The 21,515-nt window shown below is 38.9% G+C and overlaps 1 protein-coding gene across 1 annotated transcript in view; it reads left to right on the top strand.

The window, feature by feature from the left end:
* The window catches only part of LOC130915650 (guanine nucleotide-binding protein G(o) subunit alpha), a 191,899-nt gene extending 178,694 nt beyond the window's left edge, over positions 1-13,205 (top strand). Inside the window, exons 7-8 of the mRNA XM_057835613.1 lie at positions 1,091-1,244; positions 7,567-13,205. Coding sequence (XP_057691596.1) covers positions 1,091-1,244; positions 7,567-7,754 — 342 coding nt within the window. The 3' untranslated portion in view covers positions 7,755-13,205. The remainder of the gene's footprint in view (positions 1-1,090; positions 1,245-7,566) is intronic.
* The last annotated feature ends 8,310 nt before the right edge of the window (positions 13,206-21,515 follow it).

Here is a 21,515-nt window from a genome sequence, read left to right on the forward strand (position 1 = left end):
AGTTGTGTGGAACACATCAGGAGCTCCGGGGTGCAGTATTGCAGCCGGAATGAGGGGATTAAGTACCCAGAAGACACTTATCCATCTTTTCCACACCTACTGGCTCTTGACAAATTCATGAACACAGTTCTGTGGGTTAGAAATGTCACAACAATGTTTCTCATTAAAAAAGAAAATTTAAAAAAATGAAGATTGTTCATTTCATACACAATGCATAAGTCAAAGAAGCCTACAGCCCCTGCGAGTAATGCCATGAAGCATGTACACTGCGGTTAAGATGTTACCAGGAACAGCAATGCAGCTTCTCGTCGTCATGTACAGTATGTGCAGCTGTTATCTGTCGTCAAGTGTTGGCTTGAGTGTTCTGTGGTTCATTTAATATAGCAGTGCAGCAATTGTTTTCACTTCCTGTTTTAACTGCTAAAGAAGCAAAATTGCTGTAGATGAGTCAGGAAAATTGTCTAGCCTACATTTTTATTTTCCCTTTGGAGGCAACCCTCTGCTTTAACTTTGTCTCGCAGCTTGCTTTTTTTTTTTTTTGTCGGAAGCGCTGTGACATAATAATCACATGTAGTGGATGCATACTATTATATACAATTTGGGGAGAAATATCGCACAATTTTGCTTCATTAATTATCATCACAGTATACAGTTGCTTGTGCAATGAATTGATAAAAGTAGGGATGCATGTTTGTTTGTTTGTTTGTTTGTTTGTTTGTTGCTTCTCGATCCAGCACAATTGTTCAACTCAGCTCCTCATGTGCAGTATTTCCTAGGAGTCACCATTGCCCAAGTTGTTACACTCTAAACCCCCTCGGCTCACACACTTCCTTGCAGGCAAATTTTGCATGTGAGCGATAAAAAACATCATGAGTAATTTTGATGTGTTGATATTACTTTTTTTATTCAGAAATTGAGAGGAGGAATGCCCGCAGCACACCATTCTATTATCACAATGCTGCTTTTATTTTTCACTTGACTCCGGAAGATAATTTTTACATGTTTTCCTACAAGGGTTTTATTTTTATCTGTCTGTATTTTTAGTTCGGAAAACTAAACATCCTCTTTTCTTCCCTCTTTACTTCCTTAGAATCGCATGCATGAGTCTCTGATGCTTTTTGACTCAATCTGCAACAACAAATTCTTCATCGACACTTCCATCATCCTCTTCCTCAACAAGAAAGATTTGTTTGCAGAAAAGATCAAGAAGTCAGCGCTCAGCATCTGTTTCCCTGAATACACAGGTAAGACTCCTTTCTGCTACACTGCTGGCCAAAGGTATTGACGCCCCTGCAATCCTGTCAGATAACGTTCAATTTCTCCCAGAAAATGATTGCAATTACAAATTCTTTGGTAGTAATATCTTCATTTGTTTTGCTTGCAATGAAAAAACACAAAAGAGAATGAAAAAAAATTTTGAATCACTATCATTTAAACAAAACTCCAAAAATGGGCCAAACAAAAGTAATGGCACCCTCAGCCTAATACTTGGTAGCACAACCTTTAGACAAAATATAGTAACTGCGAACAACCGCTACCGGTGTCCATCAATGAGTTTCTTACAATCCTCCGCTGGAAATTTAGACCATTCATCTATGGCCAACTGCTCCAGGTCTCTGAGATTTGAAGGGTGCCATACTGCTTTCTCCAAACTGCCATTTTCAGATCTCTCCACAGGTGTTCTATGGGATTCAGGTCTGGACTCATTGCTGGCCACTTTAGAAGTCTGCAGTGCTTTCTTTCAAACCATTTTCTAGTGCTTTTTGAAATGTGTTTTAGGTCATTGTCCTGCTGGAAGACCCATGACCTCTGAGGGAGACCCAGCTTTCTCACACTGGGCTTACTTTTTACTATTCTTCAGACCTCATAATGCCATGCACACGGTCAAGCAGTCCAGTGCCAGAGGCAGCAAAGAAATCGCAAAACATCAGGGAACCTCCGCCGCGGTTCTTTTCTTTGAAGGCCTCGTTTTTTTTTGCCTGTAAACTGCTTGTTGATGCCTTTTCCCAAAAAGCTCTACTTTTGTCTCATCTGACCAGAGAGCATTGTTTCAAAGCGTTTTTTTGCAAACTCCAGCCTGGCTTTTTTATGTCTCCGGGTCAGAGACATAAAAGGTCCTGGGTATCCAACCATAGAGTCCCTTTTCATTCAGACGCCGACGGATAGAAAGGGTTGACACTGTTGTACCCTCGGACTGCAGTAGAGGTTGAACTTGTTTGGATTTTAGTCGAGGTTGTTTATCTACCATCCGCATGATCTTTTGTTGAAATCTCTCGTCAATTGTTCTTCTCAGTCCACATCTAGGGAGGTTAGCCACAGTGCCATGGGCTTTACACTTATTGATGATACTGCGCACGGTAGACACAGGAACATTCAGGTGCTTGGAGATGGACTTGTAGCCTTGAGATTGCCTATGCTTCCTCACAAGTTTGCTTCTTAAGTCCTCAGACAGTTATTTGATCTTCATTCCTTTCTCCATGGTCAATGTGGTACACACAAGGATGCAGGACAGCGGTTGAGTCCAATTTAATCCATTTTAACTGGCTGTAAATGTGATTTAGTTATAGCCACCACCTGTTATGTGCCACAGGTAGGTAACAGATGCTGTAAATTACACAAATTAGAGAAGATTCACATGATTTTTTTAAAGGGTGGCAATACTTTTGTCCGGCCCATTTTTGGAGTTTTGTGTAAAATGATAATGATTTAAAAAAAAAAAATGTTCCATTCTCTTCTGTGTTTTTTCATTGCAAGCAAAATCAATGAACAAAGCATTTGTAATTGCAGTCAATTTCTGGGAGAAATTGAGCATTATCTAACAGAATTGCAGGGGTGCCAATACTTTTGTCCAGCAGTGAATATGAACTGAGTGAATTTGAACTAGAAAATCACTTTCAAATGTGCATGTTTGCATGTGTCCACAAAACTACCAAAACCTGCTCTACAATGCCCCTTCACTTGACTGAACTTCACACTGGTCTCGCATTTTGCAGCGTGTGAAATATCCCAAACCCTTTGGAATTTCACAGTGAAATATTGGAAGCTGTGGATGCCAAAATTTTACCATAATTTTTTTTTTTTTTAAATTAACTAAAATACACACGTAGTTTAGGGCTTCGTTAACCATAATTTTTACGGAAGATTTTTTTTTTTTAAGTGAAAGTCCTGGTAGTAAATAATTATTATCGCCATTTTGTATACTTTTGTAGCGTGTTTATACTGTGACACCGCACCTTTTTCTCATCCTGTACGCTTTCCAATTCGTATTTTAACCCACACCATTATCATTGTCAAACGTGATTGCTCTGTCACATCCAGAGGTGGGTTGAGTAGTCAAAACGTTTACTCAAGTAAGAGTAGCGTTACTTCAAAATGATATTATTCATTATTATAATATTATTCAAGTATTTGTACTTTGAAATACTACAGCAAGTGTGTTTAAAATTAAAACAAACCATATTTTGGACACAATCCATCCAAAACTTTGACAAAAAAGGCTTAAAATTGAAATTAGATCCTAATTAGTCTCACATTCTCAGCTGAACAGAAGATGATGTCACACCCAGAATGAGCTGCAGATTTTTGCAGTTTGCTAGCGTGCTATCCATAGGCTTTCTATATTCTTGTTGCCATCTTACTTTTCTGTCATTCTGTCAAAATGTACCAACTAGCGCAGCATTAAAGGCCTTAAAGGCTGAGTAATGCTTCAGACGGCAGACCTACGCCGTCAAGGCAGACCCGATTTAAGACCCTGCGCCGTAGCCTGACATGCACATCCACAGAATCCTGACTGTGCGTCACGTAATGCGTGGTGCCATGACTGTTATTGGTCCGCTCAGACTGTTGTTTCCAGTTCAGCGCGAAATTGCAGCCATTTACAAACATTTTTGAGCTACACTCAAAAATGGACCAAGCCGACAAGAGGATCACTGAAGAGGTCCGCAAGTACGACCACCTGTACAATGTTTCGTCAAGGCATTATAAAGTTTGCCAAATGGCAAGCAATTCGTGAAAGGAGATTGCTGAAATTACGGAGCTGGAGCTCAGGAAATGCATGAAAAATGGAAGAACCGCCGAGACAAGTATGTGTGCGTTCGGAACCGAATGGCCACACAAAGGGGGGACCCAGCCTGCGAAAAACTGCCAGCTTTTTATCACTTTATGTCGTATTTTTGGTTGGTGCACATTACCATTCATTTTGTACATATGTTTGCTGTGACTTACTTACATTTACATTTCAAGTATATAAGAAGAAAGCACAGGTTTGGAGTCAAAAGAGTTGTTTTATTATTTAATTTTTAACTACAGTTTACACACTTGATTATTCATCCCTGATTGAGGGTGCCTCGGTGCTTTTATAATAATGTGTTTACCATCAAGGCTTCCAAGGCAGTTTGGGAAGTTGCATAGCTTCCTCCACTGGCTGGTTGTAGGACACGGCAAAACAAATTGGACGAAACGCTAGACAACGCAGCTTGCTGGCTTCCACCCGATACTAGAGTTCATAATGTGGCTAAAAGTCTCTGTGCGGCATCAACAGTCAGACAGACCACATCCGCAACCTTCTTCTGCGTCACCTGCACCTCAACATTTGTATGATCAACATTTGTTGTTCAATGTTGATGAGCTGAAGATCCACATTCAAGCGTTCCTTCTCCATTGGCATTGTTGTGTAACCGGAAGAAAACTAGAGGAAGTCGACAAGAGTCCTTCAAGCGTTCCATCTCTGTTGGCATTTTTGTGTAACCGGAAGAAAACTAGAGGAAGTCGACAAGAGTCCTCCCAAACCGTACAAACACAACGCCACACCCTACTAGTTGCTTGGCGTTAAATTACAGAGCAATGCGTTCTCTTGCCGCAGAACTATCGAATGCTCATTGACGCCGTAGGGTCTACATCAGACATGTCCAAAGTGCAGCCCGGGGGCCAAATGCGGCCCGTGGTCAAATTTCATCCGGCCCTCAGCCTGTGTCATAAAATCAATAATGTCTGGCCCGCACACAGACCTACTAAATTGGTCAGCAGTACTTCTACCAGCATATGAAGTAGCTTACACACTAAATGCTGCTCCTCATTAACCTGCTAAAAGGCAGCAGCACTCTAAGCAACATTACCCCGCGTGACCCTTTACTCCCAATTTTCTAAAATGGCGACAATCAACAAAAAAAAAAAAAGAAAGTTGACTGTGATGGCCGACGCTTCAAGGATAGGTGGAAATTGGACTATTTGTTCACTAAAATACGCAAAAACTGTGTCTGCCTCATTTGCTAAGAGACAGTCGCTGTTTTCAAAGAGTTCGATGTGAGGCGATACTAAAAAAGACACGCTAACATGTACGACAAGATTACAGGGAAGATACGTAGTGAGAAATTGAAGCAACATAAAGCTAGTTTAATTTTACAGCAGCAGTATTTCGCAAGAGCCCAAGAGATGAAAGAGAACGGCACAAAGGCTAGTTGCAAGATTTTGTGGAAATTATTCATTTTAAAAAATAATAATAAAGCAAATGTGACACACAGAATGGCTTGCTAAAATATGCATAAATATATTGTACTACATAAAGGATGTCAGCCAAGGTCGGCCCCCCACATTTTTACCACACCAATTCTGGTCCCCTTTGCAAAAAGTTTGGACACCCCTGGTCTACATCGTCGCTACGCCGTCACCGCAATGCAGAAGCATAACTCAGGCTTTAGAAAGCTAGACAAGGTCATTAATTCTGGATGTCACAACCAGTGTTGTTAATAACGGCGTTACAATATAACGGCGTTACTAACGGCGTTATTTTTTTCAGCAATGAGTAATCTAATTAATTACTTTTCTCATCTTGGCAACGCCGTTACCGTTACTGAGGCGGGAAAGGCGTGCGTTACTATGCGTTACTAAGTTGGTTGAATAAAAAAAGTCTGAGAGAAACGGACTCACCGGGACGAGAGCAGAGCAGCAGTGGGGAAAACGCCGTTGCAACCGCGATGCTAGGTGGCTCTAATAATACCTGACTGTAGCCATAGCCGACAAACTACGCCCACATGACACGGTAGATATCATATTATAGAACTAGATGCACAACTGACACAGCTGCATTGCCAACATGTTTTAAGGACTACATGCGTTAGTAAACAGCCGCCATCTTAAAGCAGTAGACCTCTCAGGAGGGCCCTGATGTAGAGATCCTTCCTAGCAAACCTAAGTAACTTTTTTTTTTTTTTTTTTTTAATCTAAAATGCTTCTAAATCGGCAAAATCTTAACTTAAATCTATCTTTAAATGATGAAACAGTTTTAAAACTTACACATGTTTAAAGTAGACAGAAGGGAACTAATGCAATAACGGGAGCAATTTTAACAACTTTAACGGTTGATTCACAACTTTAAATGACTTCCACACATAGCAAAGGTTACTAGCTAGTTATCGCAATACCCTTGTGTCTAGTTAAGTGGAGGGTAAAGAATTGGGCTAGGGCCAATTGTCCTCCAAATCCTTTAAACTTCACATTGTGTGACCTGTTTTTTTGTTTTGTTTGTTTTTTGTTTTTTTTGTTTCTTGTTTTTTTTTGGGGGAGAAAAAAAATATATATCACTAGTTACTTTGCCAAGTAACTAATTATTCTTACATTCAGGTAACTGAGTTACTAACGCAATTACTTTTTGGGAGAAGTAATTTGTAACTGTAATTAATTACTATTTTAAAGTAAAATTAACAACACTGCATATACTGTATATAGCTATAACTAGATGCAAAATGACAGACACGGCACTAGATGCGTTAGTAAACAGCCGCCATCTTAATGCAGTAGACCTTTTATTACGGCTCTGTTGTACAGAACCTTCCTAACGAACCTAAGTAACTTTTTATCTAAAATACTTCTAAATCGGCAAAATCTTGACTTGAATCTATCTTTAAATGATGAAATAGTTTTAAAACTTTCATTTGTCGAAAGTAGAGAGAAGGGAACTAATGCAATAATGGGAGCAATTTTAACAACTTTTAACAGTTGATTCAGGGTGAAGGGTAAATTAGGGTAAAGAATTGGGCTCGGGCCAATTGTACCAAAAACCTTCACAAAAAAACTTCACATAGTGTGGCCAATGTTTTTTTTTTGTTTTGTTTTGTTTTTTGTTTTTTGTTTTTTGAGGAAAAAAAAAAGTAATTATCACCAATTACTTTGCCAAGTAACTAATTACTCTTACATTCAGGTAATTGAGTTACTAACGCAATTACTTTTTGGGAGAAGTAATTTGTAACTATAATTAATTACTTTTTTTCAGTAAGATTAACAACACTGGTCACAACTGGAGTTGCTGAAAAAAATTCAATGTTCCCTCATGCATTGTTTTAGGTGGAATAACTATGAAATGGTCAAAAACAGCCAATTCTGAGCGCCAAATTCATTTAGTTTAAATTACATCAGTTTAGTCGTTTTCGTTTTTTGACATGGTCACCATTTCATAGCCTATTACTGAATTGTGTTATTTAAAAACTGCAAACTCCCTCTTTCATACATGGAACAGCTAAAATTAAGGATCATAATGTCTGATCTCCGTCTGCCTTTGTTGTCTTCTCGCAGGACCAAACACCTATGAAGATGCAGCAGCTTACATCCAAGCACAGTTTGAGAGCAAAAATCGCTCCCCAAATAAAGAAATCTACTGTCATATGACCTGCGCAACAGATACAGGGAACATCCAGGTGGTGTTTGATGCCGTGACCGATATCATTATCGCCAACAACCTCCGAGGATGTGGCTTGTACTAAGCAGACCCCATGTAACACCCTCAACCACCCTCTCCTCCCTTTCTCCTTCCTTTTCTCTTGCACCTCGCCCTTCTCCTCATTTCTCTTCCTCTGACACTGCTGTGGAAATGATGATGGTAACGATGCTGATTATTCAGAAAAAAAAAAAAAAAAAAAAAAGAAGAAAAGAAAAATGCAACTAGGTACATATTATTGACGATAACTTTAAAATACTAGGCATACGTATATATATATATATATATATATAAATATATATATATATATTGTTTTTAGTTCTTGTTTCTTGCTCTGGCTTTTCCCCCTGATGTTCTCTGGCCTGCTGCCAAACAGACAAACGTGTTTTAAAAGGAAACACGACACTCTGCAGCCTTGAAAACTTCTCGAACAAAGTTGATGAAAGTCTGTGTTCTAATCTATTTCCTTTTCCAGTCGTGTCTTTTGTTGCTAACAAAATATCGTTTTTTCTTTTGTTTGTTTGTTTGTTTATTACATTGGATATGGATTGTTTTATTTTTGTGTTGATTATATCTATATTTATTACATCAGCCTGTACACAGATTTGTATCCACATTTTGTCTCACCAGACACATTTGTTGTATGTTTTTTTTTTTTTTTTTTTTGCAACAGTAGTGTTTATGTAGGAATGATTTTAAATAAATATGTGAAAATGTCTGTCGCTTAAAAAAAGAAAAAATCTGAAACAGGTCGGCCGATCATAACCTTTGAAATACAATCAAGACCTCCTGAAAGTGTCAAACGCAGATTATTTTACCATTTGTCTTTTGTTTACATTAGCAGAGACACTTTGGCGACCTTAGTTGCACATTTCTTTTTCAAATTGTATGGCTTTACTGTTCAATGAAATACAAAGTACTGACATGGACAGGAAGTGAGATATCTTGTTTCCTCAATTGGCTTTTTAGCCTGACAGCCAACGGAAAGCAGTGCCAGGTGACACATGCAGGTACTGTAATGTAGATAGCAATGCCTTTAGAAGCGAGGGTGCGTTATAACTACCTTTCTCACTATTATAACCTCTACTAATAGTCTCGGTGTTAGGAAGGTCGGTCTTGGTTTGAAAATGGTCGATTAATTTATTTATTTATTGATCACATCCTGTCTTAGACATGCTGTATCTATCAGTCCCCCTTTCTGTACTTTACATTTACAGTAGACACCGTCAAGCCTTTTATGTCTCTCACCTCCATCCATGCATGGCACCCTGGCATACGGCTATTACTGGAGGTGGGGCAAGAGGGTGAAGTTGCCATAAAGGGTCCGAAGCCCTTTCTCCCTTCTTCCTCCTTTTAAAATCCCAATATCTATAGCATGATAGTACTACAGCCTTTGTATAAAGTTGCCAGTTACTCCAAAACTGGAAGAAAAAAAAACGATCTACATAGATATTTTTTAAAAAGTCATTAAAAATGGAAAAACAAAAAAGCACTTTGAAAAAATGTTTTTTAAACAAAAAAATACAACCGCAAAAAGAAAGCACTAATTGAAAGAGAGACAGATGTGAGAATTCTCATTCATCCAGGTCATTTCACAGTCAAGGCGTTTTATGGATTGCAACTGGACTGTTCTCATTGTCTCGGATTTAGAGGCAGTGGTGAGAGGGGGGCAAAAATGTCAAATAAAAAGCTCCTTTTGGCCTTAAGAAACAATGGTATGAAAAAGTATCTGAACATTGTGGAATTTCTCACATTTCTGCATAAAATCAATATTAAATGTGATCTGATCTTTGTCAAAATTACACAGATGAAAAAACGGTGTCTGCTTTGACTAAAACCACCCAAACATTAATAGGTTTTCATATTTTAATGAGGATAGTATGCAAACAATAACAGAAGGGAGAAAAATAAGTGAACCATCACATTGAATATTTTGTACCCCCCCCCCCCAATTTTGGCAGCAAAAACCAGACGCTTCCTATAGCTGCAGATCAGTCTGGCACATCGATCAGGACTAATCTTGGCCCATTTTTCTCTACAAAACTGCTGTAGTTCAGTCAGATTCCTGGGATGTCTGGCATGAATCGCTGTCTTTAGGTCATGCCACAGCATCTCAATGGGTTCCAAGTCTGGACTTTGACTTGGCCACTATAGAACGTGTAATTTTTTCTTCTGAAACCATTCTGAAGTTGATTTACTTCTGTGTTTTGGATCATTGTCTTGTTGCAGCATCATGATGAATCATGACATATCATGATGCTCCCTCCACCATGCTTCACAGTGGGGATGAGGTGTTGATGTTGGTGAGCTGTTCCATTTTTCCTCCAAACATGACGTTGTGTGTTACTCCCAAACAATTCAACTTTGGTTTCATCATTCCGCAAAATATTTTTCCAAAATATCTGTGTAGTGTCCAAGTGCCTTTTTGCGAACATTAAATTAAATTGGAGCCTCCCATGAACACCATTCTTGGCCATTGTTTTACATATAGTTGATGTGTATACAGAGATATTGGACTATGCCAGTGATTTCTATAAGTCTTTAGCAGACACTCTAGGGTTCTTTTTTACCTCTCTGAGTGTTCTCCGCTGAATTCTTGGCGTCATCTTTGATGGACGGCCAATCCTTGGGAGGGAAGCAACAGTGCCAAACTTTCTCCATTTGTAGACAACATCTGTGACTGTCGATTGATGAACATCCAGACTATTAGAGATGGTTTTGTTTCCTTACCTAGCTTTATACAAATCAACAATCCTTGATCGCAGATCTTCAGACAGCTCTTTTGACCGAGCCATGATGCACATCAGACAATGCTTCTCTTTAAGGCAATTCTTACCCAGTGTGTGTTTTATAGTGGGCAAGGCAGCCACACACCTGGCTTAAAATGTTAGGTAAAATTTGGTTTCAATTGCTTTTTAAGTCTCCTCAGGCAGAGGGTTCACTTACTTAATTTCCCCCATTCTGTCTTTGTTTGCATGCTATCCTGTAAATGTTTGGGTGGTTTTAGTTAAAGCAGACACTGTATTTTCATCCGTGTAATTTTGACAAAGATCAGATCACATTTGATTGTGATTTTATGCAGAAATGTGAGAAATTCCAAAAGGTTCAGATACTTTTTCATACAACTGTATCTTATTTTCAAGAATGTTAACAAGTGATTCCATTTAAATTATTGTTCTTGGAGGACAGGGGCGTTGCTTCAATGCATCTCTACGACTCATTTTGCATTCCAAGAGACATTTGATGTTTGTTTCTAATTTAAGGGGATAATGGACCTATCGCAAAGCCCTGCCCCTTTGTAAAACTCAACCCCAAGCTCAAATTCTCTTAGTGACAGTGATTGAGTGAACGAACGATTTATCGATCATGGCGGGAGTTCAAATTTCTAAATTTGCACTACCACAGCTGGCAATAAACCAATTTTTTTTTTTTTTTTTTTTGTATCGTCTCGAAGCAGACAGAGTGTTGTAGTATGCATTGGAGCGGTATAGCCATGGTTTTAAACAGAAAGGAGACCATTATTATAATCGAGACAAAATGGTACCACTCACAACTTAAAACGAGAAACCCCACAACGTTTATAGCGTTAGCTACTTAGTAACGTTATGTCATGTCTTCTGTCAGATTTGGCTCCCGAAGCTTTTGTGGCGATAAATGAGCAGTCTTTTACATTCACTTGGATTCTCAATATTATCCAGAGGTGCTAAGAAAAAACGACTTACATCATACACATACATGTGAAACAGGAATATAACGTAAATAAATGTTCAACTTTGAGAGAGCGGCGTGCATTCGGGTTGACCGCGGCCAAATGCTTTCCTTCGTGTGCATCCGCGACTAAACGTAAGTGCATCTTTTTTTTTTTTAATATATATAAAACATTTGTGGTGTTTACTTTGGACTTTCAGTGCTGAGGTCTTGACGGTTTATATTAGTTATATTTTGTTTTATTTGTGTAGTGATAGGCTAGTAAACAAATAGGCAGTCATATCTTAGCAAACTGACGTTAATAATTCAGTCTATGTTTTTACTACATACTATCATTTTGGGTTTTTTTTTTTTTTTTTTTTTTACAAATTGATTATTAACTTCCCTTTGAGCAAGCATACAGTGCTGCTCAAAAGTTTGTGAACCCCCTCAACATTTTGGAATTTTCTATTATTTCAACCTGATTTCCTAATCAATCAATTCAGTAGTTTTTTTTTGTGTTTTTTTAACAGTTGTGTTGTCGAGACTAAATTAAAAAGAGTTTTCATCAACTGATGTAGGTGCAAAATTGAACTGTTTGGTCACAACCAAAACCGCCATGTCTGGCGAAAAGTCAACACTGCATACCACCAAAAGAACCTTCTCCCAACAGTGAAGCATGGAGGTGGGAATGTCAAGATCTGGGCTTGCTTTTCATCCTCAGGACCTGGACAAATCCACATAGTCCAGGGAATCATGAATTCTGAGGAATATTGTCAAATCCTAGAACATAACCTGACGCCATCTGTTTTGAAGTTAAAGCTTGGCAGAAGGTGGATCATGCAACATGATAATGATCCAAAGCATTCCAGCAATACAACCAAGGAATGGCTGAAAAAGAAGAAGATTCGTGTTCTGGACTGGCCCAGTCAAAGTCCTGACCTAAATCCCATTGAAATGCTGTGGCGGGACCTGAAGCGAGCAGTTCATGCCAGACGCCCATCAAACCTCTCTCAACTGACTGCGTTCTGCAAGGAAGAATGGGCAAAAATCCCCCAAAGTAGATGTGAGAGGCTGATTAGTCACTACAGAAACCGTTTGGTTGAGGTAATCTCTGCAAAAGGAGGCGCAATATCCTATTAACTGAAGGGGTTCACATACTTTTGCACACATGATATCTGAGTTTTTCTTAAATCAACCACTTTTGTTAAATAAAGAATGACAATATAACTATTTCTTTTGTTTCAGTCCATTATTTGGAATGTCAGTATTGTGGATTTGGGTATAACTTAACATTTAATAAGGTTATTTTAGTTTTTTTTACAAAAAATCTGACCATCGCTGTGGGGTTCACAAACTTTCGAGCAGCACTGTAAGTGTCTTTGGGTGACTGTCTTGGCGTCAGTTGTTTATGTGATCGACGACAGACCCTTATCCATAGCGTGTATTCGCCGAGGCTTCTTTTAGGGTTTGAAAAAGGCCCCCCCCAAAAAATCGTCCCCCCAGTCTTTCAGGGTACCTGGCGTCGGAATTACACGTACCCAGCATCAAACCATCAGGTTATTGCTATTTTAAAGTTAGAAAAAAAGATGTTTTAAAAGTCACGACCACACAGTATTCTTATGCAACTCTATGGCTAGGTGTGGTATGGCTTTTGTGATTCGGGGGCGTGGTTTTGTGATAGGTCCATTGTATGGACATGAACTGATGAAGCCTGTTTGGATGAGGGATAACACCTTCTGAGGTCAGGTTCACACCGCCAGGCGTGATGCCTGATTCACTTTTTTGTGTGTGTGTGTGTGGGGGGGGGGGGGGGGGGGTATTGCTTTTCATATTGCAAAAACATATGCAACTTGCAGCGTGATTTGAAGACATCCATGACCTCACACTCGGTGCCCACTGTAACATGTTGTCCCGTGTCGTGCCGCGTTTGCGGCAACGTTTTAGCGTTTTATGCTTCCGAAGCGAACATTTTTTTTAAAACTTGATAGTTTCACGTTTGGTATCAATAAGGAAAAGGTATGTTGTGCGCAGTCATTTGCCATTGCTGATTCGCGTCTGTTGTTTTGTTTTGCACTTGTTGATGATAAGGGGCGTATTCATGTGGATATGCGTTCATAATTCAGGGGTCTTGGATAGTCATCCAATTTTTAGCCCCATCCAAATGTACCCAGGTTGTATTTGGAGAAAAAGCGGAATTGGACTGTTCATGCTGTTGCAAAAAAATAATAATAATAAAAAAGTGATATCTGTCGCCTATGGAAATAGGAATTGGAACTAGCCTGAAGTGTGAAGGTAACCAAAGACAATCAGAAAAGTCCAGTGGTGATCTTGTTACTGCCCTGAGAATGAAAGTGGTGGTCTCGTTTTGGATGTGACCAACTGCTGTATAATCGAGTCAGACAATTAAAGTTTGGAAAGTTGAATGGCAATGTAGGACACCGTTGGAAAGTCACAAGCATACCTTTTAGAATTCTTGCAGTAACATCACTGAATTTTTTTTAGCATAATTGAATAAAAATAAAACACACCTTTAACAATAATTTGAACCACAAAAATAAACAAGAGTATTACATTACGATCCTGTAATATTCTACACATTTTTGGTTTGTAGCTACACAAATTTTTCCACTTCTCTATTATAATCTCCTTTTTTGTAAAATAAGATATGTTTTGCAATTGGTTCCTGATAGACAGCAAGCCAATTTGGAGCCGCAGTGCTCTCAAAAGAAAATATGTTGTAATGCTTTGCCTCTCTTCTTGTTAATTTTTTGCCTGTTTCCCTGCATTAGGTCGCGTTTCCTCACTTAAGCCTGACTCAGACCGATATAATTCTATAATGACAATATTTATTTTTATTATTTCAGAAAAATAAAATTGTTTTTGGGGAGGGAGAGCACATTTCTTGCTGCGTCCGCTTGTTAGTGAGGCTGCATGTTCACACATCATCGCTGTATAAAACCATGTTTTTCCGCTTCTGTTACTAATAAGTTTGACAAACACCTTTCAGGTCTACAATGAAAAGCACAGTCCTCACATCACACACACGTACACACTTTCTTACACTCACACAATACGTAAGTATCAAAATGTCATATCTTCATTAGCCCTCATCAATTTAAGGAAACTGTAGCCCTTTCTTGTCGTCTTGATTTAATTTGTGAAAGAAAGCATATGTATATGATGTCATAATATATGTGATTTTGTTTGTTTTTTCTGCCATTCTCTTGATACTTCCATATTTTTACGGTACATTGTTTTAAAATCTGTGTTTTGTTTTGTTTTTCTGTGCAGCTTTATCTCTCTCACCCTCCCTCTTAAGTGAATGGGTTTTATTTCATGTGGGATGTCTGTGATGGAAAAACAATAGAATGTAGTGTTTACATTAAAAGCCACTGTTTTCATGACTATTAAAAGAGCAAGCTGATTTGTCTTTTCTCTTTAAAAAAAAAAAAAATTCTTAACTGTTGTCACCTCACATTAAATTACTCCATATGCACATATGTACAGGGATACTATGCCATATACTATATACACGAGTTAAAATTGAAAGGAAGTATTGGTTCAAGTTTTAGGTCATGACTTATTGCCAAACTTATACGTTCATTGTTGAGAATGAGATTAGTTATGAGAAACCAACAAAAATCTGATTTTTTTCCCAATTAAAAAATAAATAAAAATAATTCAAGCATCCTTTACACATCCTATTTCTTGTCTGCTGAAATAAGCCTGTTGGAGACTTTCTCTCATGCAGGTGAGCAAATGCAAGGGCGTAGGTTTACATAGGGAGGGTAGGGACAAAACACTACCAACTTTTCCGGATGCTGAAATTGTCCCCACCAACTTTTAAGCAACCTTATTTGCATAGTATAATGACTTCAGTTATAAGTCATTTAGATTGTCATGCCATATGTTTTAATTGTTGTAACTGACCCCACCATTATTAAGTGAATTATTTTCATTATATTTAGACTTACATGTACCTCTTTTCACTTGCATGTACCTCTTTTCACTTGCTGAATGTGCCGGTCCATTTTTTCCCCTCTGAAATGCTTATTTGATTGGCTCATGACTTACAACAAACACACACACACACACACATTAGATAGCAGGGATATTAGAAGTGTGTTTTTTTTCCCAGCCAGTAGCAGCCACTGTAAGAAATGTAAAAAAAAAAAAAAAAAAAGACCTCAATGTTGTGGAAATGGGAAACACACCACTAATTTTGCTTCTGAAAGTCTGACCTGCATCAGAGTTAGCATAACATTAAAACGTTTGAACTTGCTAACCTGCAAAACTCGAGTAGGAAGCTGCTTAGAGAAAAGGGTCCTCCTTTACGTGTTTTCTACTGTTAGCGTTAAATTAACTGTGAGAAATGTAGTGGACCGAGGTCCACCCCCTTCTCCCCAACTTTTCTTTTTATTTTATTTGTGTGGTCTTAAAGCAGCCCACAAGAGCTTTCATTTTTTGTTGAGTTTGGCTGTGCTTTTGGACAAAAGCAGTAGTGTTTGTAGCACAGCTCAATTTTATTTTTTTTAATTTTTTTTCTTATTGCCTGACAAAGATTATTTTTCAGTTATTTTTAATTTCTTTATTTAGACAATGTTGAGTGGTCTTAAGAAAAATGTTGTTGTTTTTTTTTTTATTAATTCCTGGATCGTTAAGAGATGATTAACAAGCTTGTATTTATTTTGTATGTTAATATAAGTTATGCTATTTAAATTTGCTCTTAACTAATTCACTCCCAGCCATTTTCACCGATGCAACCCCCTTCACTCCCGGCCGTTTTATTGGATTTTGACTGATTTTGCAAGGCCCACAGAAAATTCTGTTCTATTGCTATATAAACATAGAACCCACCAAAAGAAATATTAGACTCTCTTCTTTCAGCAGAAAAAAAAGTTAGTTCATATCTTTTTCCATTCTTTAGAAATCAGCATTAGAAAATAGCTTGGTTTGAGCAATTTTCCAATTTCTGATGAAAAAAAAACAGAGAAATTGAGCTTTTTGTAAAAGCATACATTTCAAACATAACTTTAACTTTAACACAGCTATTTTTTGCTTTTGTGACATCTCAAACATCTGAATAATGTTTTCCTTCTACAAAATAACATAAACAACAAGACAAATACAGCTTTTGATAGCAAAGTTAACAATTTATTTGCAAATGGCTGGACTGTTGGGCTTAGAGATGGCGCTGTTGTGGCCGCTGCGGCTGTCTCGGCGGATGTGGTGGGCTTTTCCCTCGTCACCGCCTGTAGTGTCTCATCAAGATGGATTTTTTTGAGTCTTTCTTTTGTGGTGACCACTGTTCTCCTGGGAAACTTGTGTGGGGCATGTTGTGTTCCTGGGAGGGAACTGGTTTGGCCGTGCACGTTTCCAGCTGAGTCGCGGGACACCGGAGGGTGCAGGGGATGCAGGCGGCTGAGCACAGCAGCGCGGGCTCTTCTCAGTGAGCAGCACGGACTCAACGGCATCGTCCGCTGCTCTGGTGGTCCTGGTCGTTCTGCTTGGTCGTCCAACGCCTGGCATCCCGGGCGTCCTCCCGGTTGTTCTGCTTGGTCGTCCGCTGCCTGGCGTCCTGGACGTCCTCCTGGTTGTCGCACTTGGTTGTTCGTCGTCTGGCGTCCCGGACGTCCTCTCCGTCGACCTGCTCGGACTTCCCGCGCCTGGCGTCCTGGACGTCCATACGGTCTTCTTCCGCCGGCGGCACGGCCGTGGGGCCTGGCCGTTCGTTCCATTGAATCGGGTTGCGGGTCTTACCAAAACTGCTACTGCCTTCCAGTGGCCAGTTTTATTGCTTTAAAAGGGAATTTCAGCATTGTGCTTTGGAGCTAATTTGCATCAGAACCTAAAGATGTCTCTTGTGAAAAAAACGTAAAAGACGTATAAATGTGTCTTTGGGTCACTGAAACAATTAAAAATAGAATAGAATATTTATACGTTTTTGGGAGCAAATGAGTTAAAATCCGGACATTTTTTCTGGAAGTTTTCAGATGTTTCTTTTGTAGTTTTTGAAAACAAAGGTTTGATTTGTCGGCTGAACCAGTACACATTAAAGTTGGTATAATTCAATACAGATTTATTTTGCATTGATCATTATGAATGTCCTGTCCTAAGCAAAAAGCGTACATGCAGGTTGTGCTGTTAAATCGTCCCTACCAATGTTGACACTAAACCTACGCCCTTGAGCAAATGGACTCATATACTGCTGGACCAAGGCTTGTGGGAAGGGTGGTAATTGCAAACCAGTTCTGACCCCAACTATTGTTGTTAACTATTCTAATATCCAAATAAAATGAGGCTGCTAGATTGACAAGCTATGGTTAGTTTACTCCTTGAGGTGTTTAAAAAAAAATCAATTCAGAGATATATCGTGATATTACATCATGCAATCCTCTTATAGATTCAAAATCCGTCTGCATCGATCCTCACACGTGTGTTTTTGGTGGAAATAAACAATTCAGTGGCTGCACTTCTACTCCTGCCCACTACTTGCAAGCACACAGCAGCATTGCCTTACAGCCTGATGAAGAAAGAACAACATTAGACTAATCTGAGCAGAGATTTGTGTAAGTCGTCCTCTAGCAGGTGGCCACCATTACTGGGGTGTTTATATAATATAAATAGTATCATTAGCTGCTGTTGGTTGTGTGATGCGGGCGGCATGCCTCAGTAATGGCAGACGGGGTACTTCCAGTCGTTTTGTTCGGATTAGACATCTGAAATTTGGGCTCATTTTGGCTTTTACTGAAAAAACAGGCAGGGGGTTTTAGAATCCTGCATTTAAACAGGTTTGGACTAAAGCAGGTTTGCTCTAAAAATGAGAAAATGTTACAATGAAAGACATGTTATTCAAACATAAAGTAAACACTTTTACTTGAGTGCTGGTGCTACTCTCATTTTTACTTGAGAGTAATAGAGGGTTGAGTGTCTTGTCCAAGGAGACTTCAACAGTGGGCAATCAGCATTAGGTACTTGCTTTAAACCGCTTCACTCACTCTACCAGCTGAGCCAAAGCCATTGTTTTCGTATACCATTACACAAACAATAAGCTCATTTTCTAAAATGCAACATAAAAGTTAAGTGTCATATGGAATTTGATTCATGATATGCATATTTTGTGTCAGGACTTGTTTACTGTTTATGTGTTTTCCCTTTGGATTATATTGCAGATGTAGCCTCACGATATCAGAGGTTCCACATACGGAGAGAAAGGCCTGATTCTTGTTTACAAACTTGATGGGGCATTGAAAGGTGGAAAAGCGCTATATAAGTGTAACACCATTACCATTACACCATCTGAGTCTTCAGCCCGCCCCTCCTGAGCCGAGTGTTCCATTTACCGTCTATTTTCCTACTTATGTCATGTTCATAGGTATACATAGTCTGTGCCAGCAACTGGAAAATCTTGGAATCTGGAATTCTCGGATGAAATTTGTGTCTCTGGTGATGACATTAATAATTGCTAGCTAAATCACCACCACCAGCTAAAGTGGTCACAATCGTGGCATCAATAACTAACAGTGAAAAAAACACGTGCACCCAGACCGGATCCGGAACTGTAGTTGGAGTCCATCTACAGTCCATCTCATCTAATCCATCTGCAGAAGAAGATTAGAAGAAGATCAGGATTTTACAACACTGTGCGGTAGTCCTCATGGAAAACGCAGTCTTCCTTAAGGCAAAAAAAAAAAAAAAACCTTTTGTGATCCTGGATCGCTAAAATCGACCAAAACTGAAAAGTTACCTAGTGCTGCTTTAATTAATGAAAATAAATTGATTATAGTACAGTGACATGAAATATGATTTATTAATTATTTGCACACTAGATTACATTTTTAAATCAGTATTTTTATCAGTATTTCTAAATCAGATTTGTAATTTATTAGAACTGTGGGACTGTTCCTTAGTGTATTAGTGACCTACAGAGTGAAGGCTTAGTGCCTACACACCGGCAAAACTGTTTTAGAATTGCACCCCACCTGTCAGGCCAATAGGAGGCTTCCTGTCACCTACAGGCAATCATTTATTTATTTTTTGGGGTGGGGTCGTAAGCTACATTGTTGTTGATTAAATCCGGTCTGCAGCTAGATGTGCATTTATAATGATGATCTGTTCTTCTTTGCCTATCAATAAAAGTTAAATAAATATTTTTGTTTATTAAATTTTTTTATCCCACACCAAATCAAGTCCATTTCTATTGTACAGTAACTTTTTTATTTGAGTGGGCATACTCAGCACACATTTAGGTTTTTTTTTGTTTTCTTTTTTTTTGTCATACAGCAGGTTTAGTTTAGGACCGTGCACTTGATGGAGTAGATTTAGAGTAACTCTTCAATTTTTTTAATTTGAAAATTACTGCTGTTTTCTCATGCTTTAGAATGAGACAACACGAACATTTATACCATGTATACCTGTAATATGTTCTGTAACACTCTGCATGGCGGTAGATCACAGGCCTCACCGTTTGAAAATCAAAACCCCATCATTTTAGAAATTAACATTGACAGCATGTCTAAAAAAAGATTAAGGATCATGCCAGATGAACTTAATGAAGGACTACTGCTCTTTAATTGCATTTTAATGAGCGCTTGCTGTTTTCAATTGGGCTTCCTGCAGTAGGCAAAGTGACCCTGCTGCAATGAAAGCTGGACAATTATTTGTGTTTCAAGGTGGAACTTTTCAATTAATACACATAAGTCAGTGATGGTGTAGTGGTTCTCTTTTCTGACTTCTAGCTACTGTGAATCTGGATGCGCGTCGTGGTACCCTGGACTAGACATCACAGGAGCTTCGGGCTTAAAAATAACCGCTCATACCGACTGTAATTGACAATTTAGTTGGAACCTAGCATTCATAACACTAGACAACACAATTTTCATTGCTTTAGGTCTGACACCTGTATTTTTAACTAATTTCGTGGTGCCGAATCGAAAAATGACCTCACTTTTTCTGTATCATCTTTTTGAAAAATAGGATCCCTGTTTTTTAAAACATACAAAAACACTTCACTTAACATAAGTTTTTTTTTTTGTTTTGTTTTGGGTTTTTTTACTCTTAGACGTACTTAAAATAGCCTATTTTGCCAAAATTTGACAGTGTGTTTTACAATCTAGTTCAGGAGCGGCGCTTACAGGGTGGGGTGGCACCTGGGCCCAGGGCTCTAAGACAGTGGTCCCCAACCTTTTTTGCACCAATGACCGGTGTTCGGGGAAAATGTCCAACCCCTGTAAAACATCTGCCACAAAACCCTGTGCTAAAAAAAATCACAGGCATTTCCAAGAGAAAAACAATCTACTAACGTCAGATTACATTCACAAGCATAACATAACAACAAGCATAATAAAATGCTTGTGTAGTGAAGGAGTACCTTTTCTCGTAGGCACCGTCTAACTGTTTGCATTACTCTAACACACTTAATCAATCAGGGAATAGTATCGTTTCTCGTATTTACTGTATGACTGTTTGTATTAGTCTAACACACCCAATATGAAATAAATAGCACTTATACCATAGTTTAAAAAAACAAGTAGAATATAGGGCATAAGAGATAAACAACGTCTTCTTATCACGGAAGCCCAGCGCGTGCGTCATACAACTAACTGAGCAAGCGCTGACAAGCCCACGTCTGCACCACCAAGTCTCACAACCAGTTCTCCCGGACTGTCCACGACAAAGGGCAGGACGGTCTGTCCTAACACGAGGAACACAGGAGAACACCCGATATCCAACTGATAACACAAATGACAAGACTCCAAGGGCCCCGTTGACGCTGAGGTGGCAAAATCCACATCCTCGTTGCTCGGACAACAGTAACTCTCGAATCCTCCTGTCCAATCCACAAACAGACAATAATCCCAAACACACCCATCTTCCTGCCCATGGCCCGCCCCGCAAGAGCCTTCAAAAGACTGAATGTTTAACTAAGCGTTGTCATTTTTCTCGGGAACTTCTGATATGGTGACCTTGGAATGAGTTTGCCTACTTGCCTAAGTTTCTGTTTCACCTTGCCGTTTTGATCTCTATCGACCTGAATAAATGGCCAACTTGTTTTTGATGAGCCTTCTTTAAAACTCTCAAGATCGAGTCAGTACAAAGGGTTAAGACTAAGGTGAAC

The sequence above is a fragment of the Corythoichthys intestinalis genome, chromosome 5 (genome assembly GCF_030265065.1).
Source record: "Corythoichthys intestinalis isolate RoL2023-P3 chromosome 5, ASM3026506v1, whole genome shotgun sequence".
Classification (NCBI taxonomy): domain Eukaryota; kingdom Metazoa; phylum Chordata; class Actinopteri; order Syngnathiformes; family Syngnathidae; genus Corythoichthys; species Corythoichthys intestinalis.